This window comes from Tauraco erythrolophus, chromosome 25 (assembly GCF_009769465.1).
Source record: "Tauraco erythrolophus isolate bTauEry1 chromosome 25, bTauEry1.pri, whole genome shotgun sequence".
Taxonomy (NCBI): Eukaryota; Metazoa; Chordata; class Aves; order Musophagiformes; family Musophagidae; genus Tauraco; species Tauraco erythrolophus.
The window spans coordinates 1,951,146-1,969,689 of record NC_141489.1 but is presented as its reverse complement, the minus strand read 5'-3'; the positions used below and the strand labels follow the sequence as shown (position 1 = coordinate 1,969,689).

At 53.8% G+C, this 18,544-nt stretch overlaps 2 protein-coding genes across 2 annotated transcripts in view; one reads left to right on the top strand and one right to left on the bottom strand.

Moving 5' to 3' along the window:
• The window catches only part of NPEPPS (aminopeptidase puromycin sensitive), a 40,004-nt gene extending 33,311 nt beyond the window's left edge, over window positions 1-6,693 (bottom strand). Inside the window, 1 exon segment of the mRNA XM_086626497.1 lies at window positions 6,571-6,693. Coding sequence (XP_086482623.1) covers window positions 6,571-6,693 — 123 coding nt within the window.
• Window positions 6,694-11,439: 4,746 nt separating this feature from the next.
• Window positions 11,440-17,141, top strand: MRPL45 (mitochondrial ribosomal protein L45). The gene is made up of 9 exons (XM_086626318.1): window positions 11,440-11,623; window positions 12,244-12,283; window positions 12,838-13,031; window positions 13,466-13,583; window positions 13,974-14,072; window positions 14,713-14,761; window positions 14,990-15,139; window positions 15,219-15,392; window positions 16,299-17,141. The coding sequence occupies exons 1-9, from the start codon at window positions 11,440-11,442 to the stop codon at window positions 16,356-16,358; spliced, it is 1,068 nt and encodes a 355-aa protein (XP_086482444.1). The 3' UTR covers window positions 16,359-17,141.
• Window positions 17,142-18,544: the final 1,403 nt, after the last annotated feature.

Here is an 18,544-nt window from a genome sequence, read left to right as displayed (position 1 = left end):
GAAAAGCTTTTTATAAATGTCTAGTAAAGACCTTTATTCAATCTACAGATCCAAATCTCTCTGGATTAAGAATTCAAGATGCATAAAGAGCTGTCCAAATTGCAGACAATACTGGGTTTAACAATAGACTTGATCTTTAAAAAATAAACCAATTTTCAGGGTGGCACAGTGCCTGCAAGATAAGAAAGTTTAGGTTTAAGAAGAGACAACTTCAGAGGCATCTTAGAAAGGCAACTACCTAATTTGAGATTTTTTTCTTACCTCCTACAATATCAAGCCAGTTTTACAAGAGTGCAACATACTAGAAAAAGTTTAAAGGGATTGAGTGAACCAGTATTCTAAAAAATGTTTACCCTCCACATCCTGAAAAACAGGGCAAAATTGAGCATGCAAATATGATCCTGACAGGGCACTGTGCAGCACACTCTGAGGCTCCATAATTTAATTTAATGAGGAAAAAAAGTTTTCATGGCATGAAAGCCTCCTCCCTCTGATCCACTAAAAATAATGAAGTACAGACACACCTGTAAGAACAAAACCAAAATAAACTATAAACTGCTCAGCACACTTAACTTATGACTATTTTATCTCACGAGAACCTACAGCCTCACGCTTACAGACACCACGTACCTCGTCAAGATGAATTAATGTGTTTCACTGCAAGTGACACCCTGAAACTGCTTTTACATTTCTGCTAATACTATGTTCTGCAAGACAGATATTCTGCTCAGGCAGTGCTCTTCATGAATGCAATCACATTAAAAGGCAAAAAAGCATCTCACTGCAAAAGGTGTAACTAATTCCAAAGCTGTGTATATGCCAACTGTCACCCTGCTTCACCTTGCTCTGTAAGATAATAAATTTCCTCTCCAGCAAGAGGAGGCTAATCAGGGCAAGAGCAAGCTGCAAATGCCCACGACTGAAGTAGTTTTGCCATAAGGTTGACGTGCCTAAAAGCAGCAGATGAACTAAGACCAGCATGTGGAACAAAGGGATGTTTCAAAACTTTAAACTTGTTGCTTTTGATGAAACTCTAGCAACATTAATCAGAACTCCATCTCATTCTGAGATTAGTCAGACAGAGATGCCACAAAGCAGGTCTGCCCTGCAATAAAACTGCAGACCTTCGAGATGTTCTAATTGTGTCGGAAACCTGTCGTGAGGCTACGATGACACACACTTCCCAACCCCCTACGCGTCCACACACGTGCTCAGCGCTTGTTTCTGGGAAGGAAAATCTCACCCAGCACAAGATAACAGCTTAAATTTCCCCAAAAAGTTTTCCAAGGTAACGTCATTTGAGGGAAGAAGAGCTAAAAAGGCTAATTATTTAGCCAAACAGGACTCGAAGATGCTGTAAAGCTTTCGACTTTCACCGGTTATCAGAGCAGGAAAGGACTTCATGGGAAAACCTTTTCAGGACATTAGAAACAAGAATTTGAAGGGCTTCAGTGGAATGCCAGCCTACCCAGAACACGGGATGAGATGCACCAAAAGACACCTTCTATAGTCAAAACTAATTCTCCAGAGCCATTCGTGAGACAAGATAATTAAAATCTTGCCACTCAGCTTCAGAGCCCTTTTCTAAATGTGGCGTTATAACAAGCACATACGTTTTTAGCATTTTACTCTCTAAAAACAGACAACTAAAATTACTTCTGTTCTGTTCTAGGAGGCATCTTTTTAAGAATTTCAAACTTCAATGCGAAAAGGAAGAAAAAGTTTTATTCATCTGCATCTCAAGCAAATTATGATAGCCAAGCAGCAAAATTCACAATGCCACGACTAATTGGCCCACTGGAAAAACTCACTTCATTCCAAAGAGCATCCAACTACATTCATCTGCAGCAGTCCACACATACTTCACAAGTGTCAAATTCACACAGAGGAGTAAATCCCTTTGTAACTACCATCAATGTAACTACAATCTCTTAGCCTCACGAATTACAAAACTGAAAGGGGCCTTTCTGCAGGGCAGGGGAAGAGCAAAGGCATTCCTGGTTTTGAAGCTGATGGCACAAGGGTCCACAGAGCCCCGAGGTCCTGGCTTTGAAGCATCACACTTCACCACTCAGCACGGTACCTTGAACACTTCAATTCAGATCTGATTTTATGTGCTGGAAATGTAAGTTACAATGCTGGTTAACATGACTGTATATTTACACTAGACAACTCCCCCCCCCAAAAAAAGATACTAACTACAAATACTACACCCATTAAGTTTAATTTTTCAAGGTTTACATACAAGAGTGCCATAATTAACCTTTAACTGGCATGCAGAAGGATCAGAAGACTACACGTTCTTTAGTCTAGCAGATACTGCATAATTAACCTATAAAAAGCAACAGATACAAGTTAAACATTACTAAAGACAACACAGTATCCTTAAGACATATTAAAGGGACTGGAAAAGATATTTAAAAGAGCCAGCTACCTCAGGTTGTAAATTCTTTAAAGACAGACTGCTTTGCAACCAAGAAAGGCCTCACTGTAGTTTGCAAGGAAAGGGATGAATCCCACCCAACACGCTCCAAAGGAGGTGGATCACCAAGTTAGAAGACGACCATGCACTTTTCTGAAGCTCCACCTCGCTACACCCTGCGCCTGGTGATCTTTTGGAGCCGTGACAGCGTTCGGGACTTCCATTTAGGAGCTTAAAACAGATTGAACTTGGGGAGCCAGATGTTTCTGTTGCTGGTTACTCACGTTTGCCTTTTCAGCGTGATGCTGAAGAGCAGAACGGCCACACATCCCCTCTTTGTTCCAGCCCTCCGTTAGGCCTCCCAGGAGTCAAAAGCAGAATGGAAAAAAGTTGACCTAGACATTGAGTAATATGAGTGCACTGCACTGATAACTAGACCCTGAGAATCAGGGTTATAATAATTAAATCTCGAGCTCACAGATGAATAAAGTAGATGAACTATTTCCACCGGAAAAAAAAAAAATAAATTTTAATTGTGCTCATTCAGAACCATCCCCCACACCCAACAGACCAACAAAAGACAAAACTGACAGAGTGATCCAGGGCTGAGAGCAGGCGACTGTTTTCAGCTCCAGATGTGCCACCCACGCAGTGTCCGACTCTCCCACAACCACCTTTTGTCCTACCTGTGATAAATGAACTATTTCACACAGAACCCTTCAGGATTTGGGGGTTTTTAACTGTGATAAACGGCAATTACGTAAAGTCAGTTTATATAATTGTTACACAAGTCTACAGACTTCCAAATATCATATGACCACAAATCACATTATTCAAAAATCTCAAGAAACTGGACAAAACTTAATGTATAGGCTACCAGATACTTAACGAGCACAGCTCCAAAAGGCTATGAAATTAAACTATCAAGAGACAGACTTCAAATACTAGACAGAGGGACAATTCCCTAGCCTGAAAACTGGAAGTGCCACAATAAGCTATAAACACATATCACTTCTTTTTAAGGCTTTCAAATCAACCTGGTCACTGCTGACACTGAAGCAACAGCCTTATCTTTGGAATTATAAAGGGCTTTATCCTCTGCAGCTTATTTGAAGGAGCCATAGAAGTGTAACATTTATTACTGTGGCAAAAAGACTAAATGTTTTGTTATGTATACCTGCAAAAGCCAACACAAGCATGCCGTCCCAAAGCCAAGACTGGAAGGTTATTTAACATTTCTTTAGGGCTTGGTGCTCAAGTCAAAAGACTTAACAAAATTCTACACAGAGGGCTGCCAAATCCTATTTAATGGCTGTGAGTGAGAAACACAAACTGACTAATCAAGTGTTTTCCTGTAATATCTTGACTAAGTATCACAGCCTTCACTAATTCCAGTTTGCTGCTAAAAATGCAAAATAAAGAAAAAAAGCAAACACTTTTGATGTACGTAATCAAAAGTTTTCCTAATTTTGTGGTTAATCACGATTGATTCTGCTGTCAAGTGTCAGTATTCACCCCGCAGGTAACAAAGCATCCCTGGTTTATCTACCTGACATGGATTATTGCTTGCACAGCCATTACCATATCGGAATGGGGCAGATGGACTAATAATTACTCTTGATTGGTTATAAAAACTGATACCTGGATCTTCGAGAGCAAGCAACGTGTGTACCTCCCTACCTAAAACGTGGAAAATTCATAGTTTCTGCCTTGACACAAAATCACTTTTCCCTCGACGTCTGTACAATGCACGGCAAAGCTCTCAAGTATGCTGAAAACAGAACGCCTCTGACGAGCTCCACTCCAACTTACTCAAGGTGGTGGTGGCGATGGCCAACAGGTCCTGAATTGAACCAACTAGATCAAAAAAGCACACGAGTGGGTTTTTTTAGTTTCTAGATTCAATCCCAGCTCAGTAACAACCAGCAAATGTTAGAGTATTCTTAATATACAAACAGCATCCGTAGCTGTGCACCTGGAACTGTAGGTGAGCTAGTTGTCCCTCTCTCCATTAAAGTGCAGAATAGTCACTCTCTAGTTTTCTGGAATGTGCCTTTACTGTGCTTTGGACACTGGCAGCCACAGCAAACTTCTCCTGATCTCTAACTTGAGACAAGCATGAGAACACTCACCCTATAAACCTTCCTGCACCTCCCCTGTGCTCACTTGCATGCAGCTGGGATGTGGCCTCACGATTCTTCAGCCCATGTTGTTAAAAAGTTATTTAAAAATAAAGATATATGCTTTAGGTATGTTTTAAAAACCTCGCCCTGTGTTTTTTTAATTCTCTCTGCAGTGAGAATATCAGATCAGCTCACCATGATGCAAACAAGACTTTTTTTTACAACCTTGAACCCGCCAGATCAGTGTTTTCCTTAACACATGCCCTCAGCTGGTAGGAAAGTCCAGGATTTTGCATTGTCAGGTGGTATGCACTGCTCTAGGAATTCATTGAGCAATCCCTGAACAGCAAACAATACTTTTAATATCTCAACAGGACTAAAGTCTACAAACCAGCCACCATCTCCACAAGAAGTCTCCAAATCTTCGTTAGTCCTGGATTTAAACTAAGTTTCCAAGGCTGCTGTGCAATGCTACTCTCTCCTCAGTAGCAACACTGGCTTAAAAAGCCACTGCTCCCCTCCCCCCGAGTGTTATTTTTAACCTGGATGATTTCAGTGATCCCATTTACAGCACCGCCCCACAGCTGTAACAGGACTGAGGAGCAGCAACTGGGGTGCGAAGACAGGAATAGGTGGCTAGGATTAAGACGGAAGGGACTGGGAATTTCTCAAAAGCTGGCATTTCCACCCAGGCTGATGCACCGTGCCCCAAAGACAGCAGTGGCCCGAGGACCTGAGCTAGAACAAAATCCACAAGGCCATTTAGGTTTTCAGTACTTCTTCCACATGACACAAACTTACTCATCTCTGGTTGTCTTCCTCCAAGTCCCAAAAGTCACAAGATTCACTATCATCCACAGCCTTTTGGCTTTCCCAGCTTCCACAGGCACCAGACTGTTGCCCAGCGAGGCACCCGCTCTCTTTGGTACCTGAGCTTCAGATTCAGCAGCTTCATCCCCCCAACGCCACCTCATCTTAAAACAGACCACGACTGAGATCTGCATGTCTCAGTATCGAAAATCCCCCTCAAATATCTTTGAGCTCTCGACGCAGCCGATTCGTTTTAAGAAGACGCCCCGCAAGTCCTTGCGATTCCGTATCTATTTCGAACCATCGCACAAGGAAAGACATGAAAGCAAATTCAGGGAATCTTGGCACAGCAGCCTGAGAATGACTAGGAGACTTCAGGGCTTCCATCAAACATTCCGGCTTTGAAGCAGGAGCACGGGGAAGCTTTCGGAGGAGGCAGAAGATCCAGTGTTTTCAGTTTGCGCACCCCTCCCCACCGCTAACCCAGCCTCTCGCTTCCCTGACTCCAAGCTTTCCAAGACGCCGAGGCCTACCAGCTTACCGTACTACACCGGGGCAGTTCTCGTTTAATGGCATATCTGGCACTTGTCTTTCCAGCAAAATCCCGAGCCATCTGAGCGGCTGGATAGAGATAAAAGCAGCACGCCGGAGGCTGAAAACAGGGAACAGGGTGCTCGCTGCGGGTTTGGGGGGGGAGCCGGAGACACCGGCGAGGCAGATACCCGCGGCCCCGACCGCCCCGCGCCCAACCTACATAAGGACTCGGCGGCGGGCGAGGAGCCGGGGCCGGTGCCTGCGGGGCCCGCGGCGGCGGGGCCAGGCCCCCAGCCCTTCCCAGGCCGCTCCCGGGGGGACGGAGCGGGGCAGGGCGGGGCCCGCGGGCTGCCCTCCCCTTCCCCGCCGCTCGGCCGCGGGTGGGGGATCCGTACGTCCGATGTACGGGCTGAACGGGAAGGGAGGGCGCGGACCGCGCCGGGCGCGGGGGGAGGCGGCAGCTCTGAGCGGCCTCTCTGCACCTGCCCGCCGGCTCCGCCGCGCCGCGGGCCGGGCCCCGGCCGGAGCGAGGGAGGCCCTCGGGGCCCGGCGCCGAGTGCGGAAGGGGGGAGAAGGGAGGATCGGGCCCCCGCGGGCCCGGCGGCGGGAGGAGCGGGCTGGGGGGGGGATTCCCCTCGGGGCCCGACGGCGGGGGGCGGAGGGGGGGGGGGGGAGCCCTACCTGCACGGCGGCCTCCAGCTTGCCCTCGAAGGTGAAGTCGATGAGGTCGGGCTTGAGGCAGAGTCCGTAGTTGAGGGGGGACACGTCGGCGGGCAGCCGCTCGAAGGGCCGCTTCTCGGGCATGGCGGGGCGGCGGCGGCGGGTGCGGGGCTGCGCCCCCCCGCGGCGGGCGGCGGGGGAGGGGGCGGCGAGCGGCGGCGGCAGTGGCGGGTGGGGGGGGGGGGGGGGGGGGGGGGGGGGGGGGGGGGGGGGGGGGACGGGGACGCGAAGGCTTCCTGCCGGCGACGCGGCGGCCCCCACCGACACACCGAGAGAGCGGGCGGCGGCGGCGCGGGAGGAGGAGGGGAGGGAGGGGCGGGGCGCGCGCGCGCTCCCGGCACGAGGCGGCCGGCGGCGGGGGGGGGGGAGGAGGGAGGAGGAGGAGAGGAACGGCGCGTGCGCGCGCGCGCGCGGCCGCGCACGTAGGGCGGCGCGAGCGCGTTGCGTAAGCGGCGCCGGTGGTGCGCGTTCCTCTCGCCGCTGTTCCGGAGCGCTGCACCTCGTTAACGGGGGCTCCCGGTAGAGAGGGCTCTGGCGTGTGCGCCCCGTTAACGGGGTCACCCCCCCGGGGAGGGTATGTGCACGGTGCACCCCTTAACGGGGGCTCCCGTACACCCGGTGCAGAGCGGGGCTGGCACGGTGCACCCCGTTAACGGGGCCTCCTAGAGAGGGCTCTGGCTGTTGCGCCCGTTAAGGGGTCACCCCGCCCGGGGGATGGGCACGGTGCAGCCCACTAACGGGGGCTCCCGGTGCACCCGGTGCAGAGCGGGGCTGGCACGGTGCACGGTGGCACGGAGAGGCTGCGTGGGGCTCCTGGGGTGCCCGCGGCACCGGGGTTGCACCAGGCTCAGGGTTCCCCGGGAGGGGGGGGTGAAGGTGCCGTGCGTGGGAGTTCCAGCATGGTGGCCCCGGGGGAAGGGCCGGGGATGCACCGTGCGGCGGGGCCGGTCGGCTGTCTCGGGTCCAGCGGGGCCCTGGGGCCAAGGACGTGGCATGGTGGGGCCGGGCCCGGTTCTCGTCGTGGCACCCATGGGTGCAGCCGGGGCTCGGAGGCCGTTTGGAGCATCTCTGGCCCCGTGTGGGACTTGTCGTCACCGCTCGGTGACGGTTGTGCTGGTGGGTGGCAGCCCCCGGCCGGCCAGAGCAGCCCAGGTCCCAGCTGGGACTCGCCTCTGCTAATGTTTCATGAGCTCTGGTGTGCTGTGTCCTGGGATTTCTGATAGTTCTATTTTTTTTTTTATTGATTACTTTTTCCCAGCACGGAGCAGCCAGCAGGTCCCATGCCAGCACACGCTGTGCACGCCATGCAGGTTTGGGTTTTTCCCTGTTCGTTCGCGCCCCATCCAGTCTTCTGAGCACCCTCTCAGCACCATGCAGTGTCCAGCTCTTGTATCTGGAGGACACAGGTCGCTTTCTCCCTGGGTTCAGTCATCTCTGTGCTCCCCAGGTCGATAAGGCAGCGCTGCTCACGGAGCCCGGGGTATGACTATCGCTAACCTCCAGCCTTAAAAAAATCATGAGATCAGCTTAAAAACCCTTGGACTTTGCAGCAAAAATACAGCAAGTGCATATTGGAGCAGAGAGAAGGTGCCCATGACCTCCAGGCTTGCTTTACCTGTCCGGACAGCTACGTGGGGTTGCTTGGTCCTCCCCACCCTGAGCTAGCAGCCGCTCTTCTCCTCCCTCTTCCTCCTCCTCCTCCCCTTGCTTGAACTGCAGCATCAAGGTGCAACCTGGTGTTGCAGGGCTCCGGTAAAACCCCAGGGCTGCCAACGCACGTGCAGCCCTTCGTGCCAGGCTCACGTCCTCGAAAGTAAAAAGAACGTTCTAAGCTCTTGAGCAGAAGGGGTTTCTCTGCAGTTCCCGGGGGCGAGCAGCTGCTGCTGCCCACCCGGGGTACCGCGGCCCGTGGGGGCTTCCTCTGCTCGCCCCGGGGTCACTGCGGAGCGTCGCTGGGGCTTGTGGAAGATGCTATGTAAGGAATCCATCTTAAAAAGCTGTGTACACAATGCAGCGAGGAGTATTTACAGGGTAATAAATGTCCCAAGTGGGTGATGTTGGATGGCTGTTTGGGTTCGTGACAAACGCCAGCAGGAAGTTTAAAAATTCTTAATAAAGACTTTATATGGCAAAAAAAAGGGTGAAAAAACGAATTCCTCTGGAAGAGGGGAGCCTGTGCCCGCGGCGGCTTTCCCCGCACCCGGCTTGCGGGGTGAGAGCTGCAGCCCAGCCCTGCTCTCGGCCCCGGGACCTGGCACGGCAATCCGAGACTGGCAACTCAGCTGCTGCCTCCTGCCTGGCACCGCACGCCGTTAAACACAGACCTCCCTAAGTCTCAGCCCCCCGAAAAGAAGCGTGCCGTGTTTTTGTGGGTGCCACAACACCCCTTGTTTTAAGAAGGAAGCACAGCTCGCAGAGGCAGGAAATCATTAATTGCCTTCCACCACTGGAAACCACAGCTGCTCCTTTTTTTCTCCCACCCCCATCTCCAAAAAAAGATTTATTTTTGCTGAAAGTGATACCTCGTGGTTTAAAATATAAGTTAGCACCAAGCGGGAGTTCGTGGGGAGCTGGTGTCACGAACTGGGGCACGGAGAAAGTACAGGCGGCTCTTAACACATCGTTACAAAAACCCAACTGGTTCATCTGGGGCTTCTGCGGGGCCGCATTGTGCCTGCAGAGCCCCGAGGAGAGGAAGGGAGACAAGGGAAACAGCTGGAGCCATGCAGGGGGTTCGGGCAGCTGCCGCCCTCCCCTCGCTGCTGCCACCACCCCCTCCCAGCGCCTCGGTGGGGTGCAAAGACCCATCGGATGCACAGATGGTGTTGGTGGGGACATGGTGGGGGCGTGTTGGGGCTGGGACAAGGGACCAGGGAAAGTTTCATCACCGTTGTTGTGAGCGAGCTCACGCCTGTGATACCAGCAGGGCGCTGGGGAGAAAGTCCCATCTCCATGGTTTGGCGTGGGCTGGGGGGGGAGCCTCCGTGTGTGGTTTGCAGCCAGGATGGAGAGAGGAGGACTCAGCCTGGCCATGCCACGGTGATGCTGAGTGATCTCACCAGAGCAAAAAGCCCTTCTCCTCCTGCCTCACCTCTGCTTTCGATGTCCCGGTGCAGCTCGTGGCCACGGGTGACTCTCCCCAGGGCAGAGCCGTGGCCGGGCAGGCAGCAAGGTCAGGGGCAGGATAAACCTATTCCTGGAGCAGAGCTGCTCACTGCCATGGGAGGCAGGCAGAGGGGATTGTCCTTCTCTGAGCTTTAATTCCTGCTCCTGATGGCTTTGCGGGTCGCTGGTGCCCTCCCGGTGTGCGCCTGGCACTGGGGGGCAGCGAGAGGACTCGGTGGCCGTGCCAGCCACAGGGCTCGTGCTCGGCAAAGGGCTCCAGGTGCCTTCTGTGGGTGCTGGTCCACATGGGAGATGTGGTTAGATGACAGATGCTGCTGTCAGCAAGAACCCAGAAAGAAAGAAAGGGAGAGAGAAAGAGCCTCCGCCGAGAAAAGCCGGGGGGAAGCCAGCTCCTCCACCGTGTCCCGACCAAACCGGGTTCTCCTGCAGTGCCAGACTGGGGAGAGCCCGAGGACAAAACGGACGGGGTGAAAGCCAGGAGCTGTAATAGCCCAGAGTCTCTGCAGCCACCAACCCACTCTCAGTGCACCATTTTAATTAGGAAAGCGAGGCGAAGAAAGAGGAAGAAAAGAAAAGAAAGATCCCAAGAGAGGCTTTTCTTTTCTTCTCTCTTTTGCCGGAGTTTTTGCCATTCTTGCTGAGAGCGGGAGCAGCCGGAGGGCACCGGCTAATCCTGCCTCGCAGGTCTGGGCCGGCGGCTTAGGGCAGGAATCTCTGGTATTCGGGAGCACAGGGACAACGCTCGAAGCTGCAAAGTGGCTCCCGGGGGCCTCTCGCTCCTCAGGCTGTTCCCGAGGGGGGGGGTTGGAGGCGTTTTGCATCGCTTCCCCCTCTCACTGCGTGGCCATGCATGCGTGCGGCCGTGTCCGTCACCCTCCCTCCTCGCCAGGTACCTGGGGCAAGTTGCGCAAGGATGGAGGCACATGTGGCCGTGCCAGTGCCTGGAGCTGCTGGCGACAGCTCAGCTTTGGGTGGGTGCTCAGCACCTCCCACTCTCTTGATGCTCAGGTCCCTCCAAATCCCAGCTCTGGTCCTGCTCTCCAATGGGGCGAATCCCAGCGTGGTGGTTTTGCAGGGGGAAAGTCACCCGTGGGCTGGGGGCACTGTCAAGTGGCATGTCCAGAGGCCACTGCTGCTGGGACGAGCCCCAGCCCCAGCTGCAGCAGGCACGGATGCTCCTGGGCCGTGCTGCCCAGCAGCCCCCCCATGGCGAGGACACGGCCACCAGGGGGCTGCGTGGCTGCCCGCGGTGGTTAAACCAGCCGAGATGGCATCAGAGGGCAGCTCTGCAGCTGGGAAAGCTGGACGGGCTGGGAAAATCCAGCCCCACGAGTCCCGAGCCGTGGGAAAGCACTGGGGCTGTGGGGCGCTGGGGCTGGTGACTCAGTCCTGGCTGCTCCAGGACCAGCTCTGTGGCCCCGGGGCTTCAGGGAAACCAGCTCCAGTTTTCCCCGCTAGGGGTGCAGCAGGGAGGACCCCTCCTCTCCTATTTTCGAGCCCCCATGAGCATCACGCCAGACTTTTGGAGCCGCCACTGGGATGCAGATGGAATACCCCCACCCATGGGTGCCCGGCTCCCCCCGTGACCCCCGGCACGGCCCCGCAGGGCCGCTCCCAGCTCACGCCGGTACAGATAACAGCGTGGGCTGGGGTCAACGGTCTCGGGCACAGCGGAGCCGTCACTACACATTAACCAGCTGTCCGATGGAGCAACGCTTCCTCGCCGCCAAGATCAACAGTCCCCAAAGCAAACTGGGGAGCGCGGCCAAGCGGAGCGAGCGCAGCCCCAAGCCTCCCGACGAGACCCCCGCCGGGGCTCACACCCCCCCAAACCCCACGCTGTGGGTGTGCGAGACGGACCGAGGCCTCACCCTGCAGCTGTGGGGGGGTGCTGAGCATCCCCGGGGGTGTCCCTGGGGCTCCCGCAGCTGGAATTTCGAGGGAAGGGGTTTTGGGATAAACGCGGTTTGCTTTAGGGCATGGGTGCTGCTGCATCCCGGCTGTGCCGCGGGCAGGTGGGGGGTGGGCGCCTTCCCCTGACCGCCCCCCCCCGCGGCAGCCCTCAGCGTTGCTGCAATCTGAAAGGCCGAAAGCATCGCGGACCGACCGCGGCTCCGCTGCGGGGGCTGCACCGGGCCGCGGGGAGGGTGGGGGGCTCTGAGTGCGGGGGGGGGACAGGTGGGTCCGACACCCTTGGGGAAGGGGGGGGGTCCCTCGCCTGCCGCACGTGGCACGGAGGGGGGGGTCCCCCGCACCCCCCGCTCTCGGTGCACCGGGGCCGCCGCCGGAGCGCGCTGCAGGATCCCCCCCGCACTGCGCCAGGCACCGGGGTCCCCCCGGCGCGCGCTGGGGGCGGAGCCTTCCCCCCCCCCCCCCGCAGCCGGTGGAATTTTCCACTCGCTGCCGCGGCGCGGGCTCCCGCCGGCCCCGCCCACCCGCCGCGCGCGCGGGCCCCTTCTCGGCCCCGCCCACCGCGCGGCGCGGCGGGAAGATGGCGGCCGCCGTGAGGGCGGGTGTGGGGCGGCTGGGCCTGCGGGTGTGCCGGCAGGTGGGGGCTGGGGGGGGCGGCGAGGGGGGACGGAGGGGAGCGGGCTGAGGGGCTGGGGGGGGCTGAGGAGCCGCGGGCTGAGGGGTTGGGGAGTCAGGGACGAGGGAATGGCGGGAGGGCGCCGGGCAGGGGTGGTCGCTGTGTTTCCAGCTGCTCTGTGTTTGGGAGGCGCGAAGGGGAATCCGTGAAGATGCCGGCCGTGTTTCTCGGCACTTAGGCTGACGCTGGCTTTGTTATTTCTCTTCCTGAGGATGGAGCCAGGCTCTTCTCAGTGGCATCCAATGATAGGACAAGGGAAATAGATCTAAGCTGGAACATAGGAGGTTCTGCTTAAACATGAGGAAGAACTTCTTCCCAGTAAGGGTAACAGAGCACTGGAACAGGCTGCCCAGAGAGGTTGTGGAGTCTCCTTCTCTGGAGATGTTCCAAACCTGCCTGGATGTGTTCTTGTGGGATCTGATCTGGGTGGTCCTGCTCCAGCAGGGGGCTCGGACTAGATGATCCTTTGAGGTCCCTTCCAATCCCTGACATTCTGTGATTCTGTGATTCCTTAGACCGCGGAGTCCGTACTTCCGTCCTGCCGGAGCGCCTTCGGCCTGTCTTGTCCCGGTGAGAACGAAGAAGAGGCACTCTGTCCCCGAGTGGGCCAGAGAGCTGTCCCCTGAAGAGAAGGAGAAGAGGCTCAGGTCTTTGGGGACGATATTTCCTGAGGATCGTGTGGAACGGACCTTCTACTTGGCTTGCACAGGTGGTAGAAAGCCTGCTTCCATCTCTTTCAGGGGCAAAACTCATGCGGAATAGCGTGAGCAGTTAGCCGAAGCGGTGTGACCGCCTGCAACGGACTGGGTTAGGTGCTCTGCCTCCTGGTGAGGTGTAGCAGCCGCCCTGCTTTGCCTCGGGCGGGTGTCAAGCTGTTGGCCCCCTCGTAGGGTCAGGGAATAGCAAGGGAGGTTGTGTGCCCTGCTGCGGAATGTGTCTTGCCCTCCTGTCCTGGGGCTGTATGGAAGAGGAGAGCAGGGAGTAGGCACCTGTCGCTGCTGAATTGCGTGCTCGTGTTTCATCTCGCAAACATTATCGGGTAGAATCCGGCTTCTCCAGCCCCCGGCAGCCAGGATGCTGCCTCTGTTTCCTTCGTTTTGCTGTTTTGGAGCCTCCTCGTGACCTTCCTTCTCTCTCCTGCAGCTGATATTATAGACCCTTACATTCCTCCTGAGGGTGATGCCCGCTTGACTTCCCTGTCGAAAGATGGGCTGAAGCAGAAGATGGAGAAGGCGAAGCAGACTGCTGTCTCCCAGCTGGCGTACGTACCTCCTTTCTAATCAGTCTGTGGTGCAGAAGCTTTGCTGGGTTCTGTCTTGCAGTGGTGAGATGGTGCTTTTGTTTTCTACCTGCTTCTTCCACTGTTGCTGTTGTACCACCTCACCAGGAGTCTCTGGAGTGAGAACGGACACAGAGCACCTATCCTGCTGTGAATGGATGCAGCGTGCACTCTTTTTTTTGAGGATTCTTTGGGTTTGCAGCAGTAAACTTGTCTTCCCAGCACCTAAAGGTTGTGTCTCAGTGGGGAGTCTCCAGTTCTTGTTGGTAAAAGCTGGACTTGAGCTGGATAAGTTCGTTGTCATCATCTGAAACACGTGAGGTGCTTCCAAGTTGTTCTTTACTTACTGTAAAGCTTTCCTTGTCTTTTCAGTCTGCGGAAGATAAAAGATCATGATCTGGATTTCAGCACTAAAACCTTCCCAGAGAAGGCGCAGGAGATATTTATTGAAGCTCACAATTCCCTGGCAAAGTAAGACCCCTCCTCTGCCTGATGTGGTTGTGTAGGACCTGCTTCTCTTTACTTACATGCTCCGTTTTTCTTCCTTGTCTTTCTAATCCTTGCACCTTCTCTGCAGCAAATACTTCATCTTTTTTGCCCCATCTCTGTGAAGAGTAGGGCATTGGAGATTTGGTCAGTACCCTCTTGCTTTTGCTAATGAAAAGCAGGTTGCAGAAGATTCATCTTGACCTGACCTGCAAAGAAATGAGCTGTTGCACCACTCGTCTTACCAGCAGATGAGTGGGTGGTTGGTGCTGTTCGGGATGGCGCTGCAGGGAATTGTTTGGATATGAAACGATGCTCCGCTGGCTTGCTCCGCTTTCCAGTAATAGAACAGATTTTTGAAACTGCATCAGTCTGGGTTACCATTCCAGACATCACTGAAACACTTAGGTTGTAACTGGTTTCCAAAGGATGTCGTTGTGTCTTTCCCTGAAGTCTTGTCAACCAGCTTGCGTTCACATCCTGATTTTTGCGCTGAGATCACAGCTGAGAATTTTGCTTTTTCTGTTCTGCCAGTATGTCGTGTGTCTTCTGGAGAAGCAGGGATTTGGGAGTAAGCCTCTTTACAATACGTGTGTTTGAGTAACTGGGTGTGTTTCACTTGCAGTTTTAACAAGCAGAAACTTCACTCCCTGGTGACAGAGCGCTGTTACCCGGTAAGTGTTTGTCTGGATGTAGCATGTCCTTGATTTCTTCTGTGGTCTCTGAGGCTCTCTAAACCTGATCACCTGTCTCATTTTTTCTGGATACAACAAAGACAGAGTGGGAAGGGAAAGCACAAGTCTAAGAAATAGCTAATGAATAAAGCTTCGTTATATGTAGCAGTTTGCTTGTCATCCAATTCACATCCTAGTGAAGTTGGTGCTTGTTTTTTTTCTCCATAGGAAATGGTCCGTGGGAACAGGTACAAGACCATCCGGTGGAGTTTTGTGGAGTCGCTGGAGCCTCCAAGAGTGGTTCACATGCGGTGTGACAGCTTTGTGAATCGAGGCAACCTGTATGGCCAGGTGACAGTGCGGATGCACACACGACAGGTACCTCCCCGTGTGCCCCTGGCGTTTCCCGATCCAGCCTGCTGCCAGCCCAGCCTGTTTTCCTCAATTCTTTTTACAGACTCTGGCGATCTATGACCGTTTTGGGCGGCTGATGTACGGTGGGGAGCAGGTGCCCAAGGATGTTTTGGAGTATGTCGTGTTTGAGAAGTACTTAGTCAACCCATATGGCACATGGAGGATGCATGGCAAGATTGTCCCAGAGTGGGCTCCGCCGAAGGACCCCATAGTTAAGGTAATGCCACCAGGAGAAGGCACCAGCACGGCCTTTGTCTGTGAAACGTAGATTCCTAGTTAATTTTGGACAAAAGCAAAGCTGAGCTTCCTGTAACGGGAAGGGGGTGGATAAATATGCAAGAAGACCTATTTATTATTCATTCTATGATTCTATTGTTCAGCCTGGAGAAGAGAAGGCTCCGGGGTGATCTTATTGCAGCCTTCCAGTACTCAAAGGGGGCCTACAGGAAAGCTGGAGAGGGGCTTTGGACAAGGGTGTGTAGCGACAGGACACGGGGCAATGGCTTTAAACTGAAAGAGGGCAGATTTAGATTAGATCTAAGGAAGAAATTCTTCCCTCTGAGGGTGCTGAGGTGCTGGCACAGGTTGCCCAGAGAAGCTGTGGCTGCTCCATCCCTGGAAGTGTTCAAGGCCAGGCTGGATGAGGCTTTGGGCAACCTGGTGTAGTGGAAGGTGTCCCTGCCCATGGCAGGGGGTTGGAACTGGATGATCTTTGAGGTCCCTTCCAACCCAAACCATTCCATGATTCTATTAACCTGGCGTTATCGGCCTCTAGCCCGTGGAAGCTGTAATAGGAGGCTGAGGGCATTTGACACCTGGGTGATAATTCAGGGGGTTACTGCTCCCTGTACATCGCCTGGCAAAGTGATGCAGGTGCTCTGTCTTCCTGTTTAACAAAAACAGGTCCTCGAGAAGGAGGAGGCGAGAACTACAGTGTAGTCCAAGGCGTGTCATTCCATTCCCCCTCTGCGTCCTCCCTCGTGCTTCTTCTAGGCGGTCGCCTTCCTGTGCAAGGCCTTGGTGTTGCGGGAACCTCCTGCTCCCCCTTTCTCGTGCTCTGTGGCAAGAATTCCTTGTTCAGAGCTGCTCTGCGTCATGCCGATTTTGTTCCTTGCTTTTTCAGACGGTGATGATTCCTGGCCCAACCTTGGATCCCTCACAAGAGTATGAAGAAATGAAGTAGGAAGTTCCAGAGCCTGTACAGAGACAGCAGTGCTGCAAACCACCCAGGAGGGAAGAAGTGGAGAGTGTCTGTGGAGGTAGTGGGTCGGATGTGGCTGTGCCTTTCCAGTGAGCAGTCGAAAAACAAAGCGGCTTCAGAAACGGACTCCAGTCACTAAGAAGTTGTCTTCAAAGGAGCAAGAGGGCCCTGGGAGGGAGATTCAGATGAGCTCTGAGAAGAGCTTACTCTGTCCAAGCAGACTTGTGCTGCAGCTTAACCCTCGCTGTTTCTGTGAAGATGAGAAGTCTGTCCTCTTCAGGACCGCACTCCAGGCTGCCATGAGAGCCCCTGGCAGCAGGAGCCTGTCCAGACACGGGGCATTTGGCACTTCCATGGGAAGTGTCATAGACCTGGTGGGCTTTCATTAAAACTTGCAGCAGCAGGTGTTGGTCCTTTCTTTTCCCATCCTCTTTTCCTCTCTGTACTGATTCCCAGGCTTCTTTTTTAAACAGAAAACAGGGAAGAGCAGAAAGCACACTTTAAATCAAGCTCTCCTGGGTGGGCACTGCAGTTGGACTCCTGCTGCATGGGTGCTTGTGGATGGCCAAGCTTCCCGAAGGGGCTGCAGCACAGCTTTGCTAATTTAATAAAATGTTTTGACTCCCAAGATGAGTGTTTGTGTCAACCGAGGCCGCGTTTCTCACAGCTGCTGGGTGTTGGTGTGTCTGTTGCAGACGGGTGGTGTTAGTGAGTGGCTGGCACCATCCTGTGGACATGACGACATTGGCAGCAGCGTTTGCAGGCTCCGTGGGTCGGGAAAACATTCCCAGAGGTGAGCTTTTCCCGTTGTTGGGAGTAAGCCAGCGCACTCCTGATCTGTCCTTGCTCTGTTTTGCTCAGGTAAGTTCCATTTACTCCTAGTCACAGAGCAAAATGTTCACTAGTCATCAAGCATTCTCTTTTTCAACCTTGTCTTGCTTTTTAACTCGGCCGTTTTCCAGAGCTTGTCATTTCTGCTTCCTTGAAAGAGCTTTTCCAGGGTATGCAGTGAGAGTTATGACTCCTTATGCTTACAGAGTTGTGGAGTGTTTCTTGTGAATGATGTTCTTTTGAAAGGGCAGAATATCATCTTTATACTCTGTTAGGAGAGGAGCCGGCGATGGAATCCCTTTCATCTTTTTGGAATTCAGAGCGCTGTCACAATCTGCCTGTCTTTCCTGAAAGAACCTGCTATATGGAGCCTTCTGCCTACGCTTCATTCATGAGCTGGAGAGCGATTCGGAGCTCCAGTGTGTGTGAGCTGGGCCAGGAGCTAAAATAAATTGGTGTGAGCCACGTGGTTTGTCCTTGGTGTGACTCGGGCAGCTTGCAAGCAGGTGTGGACGTGCTCCTCAACCAAGACCTACAGACAAGGCTCTTCAGCTCTGGCTCGGGATGAAAAGAGCAGGTTTTCTGGTGGAGTGGCTGGCGTTTCTGTGAGAATGGCCTTTCCTTCCAGCCCAGCAGTGTCTCCTTTGCCAATATTCAAACCTCTGCAACTAAATGTCTTCTGTTCCTGGTTTTCTTTTACATAGAATCACGGAATGGTTTGGGTTGGAGGGGACCTCAAAGATCATCCAGTTCCAACCCCCCTGCCATGGGCAGGGACACCCTCCACTACACCAGGTTGCCCAAAGCCCCATCCAGCCTGGCCTTGAACACTTCCAGGGATGGGGCAGCCACAGCTTCTCTGGGCAACCTGTGCCAGTGCCTCAGCACCCTCAGAGGGAAGAATTTCTTCCTTAGATCCAATCTAAATCTCCCCTCTCTCAGTTTAAAGCCATTGCCCCGTGTCCTGTCACTGCATGCCCTTGTCCAAAGCCCCTCTCCAGCTTTCCTGTAGGCCCCCTTTGAGTACTGGAAGGCTGCAATAAGATCACCCCGGATTACAGCCTCACTGCGTTCCGTTGCACCTCTTCCCTGAGCATATTTAGGACCTTACCCGTGCCCCATAAATCAGCCACCGGTGCGCTCTGTAGACAATACTGTTTATTTTCTGTGTGTACACTAATTTACACAACTGGATGATCGTCAGACGCTCGGCGCTGAAGACCACGGACGGCACACGACAGCAACGCCACTTTCTAAGGATAGCAGAAGTAAATGACCAAGGAACATCAGGCCCTGAGCCCCATCCTTGTGTGGAGATCAGAGGGAGAACCGAAACC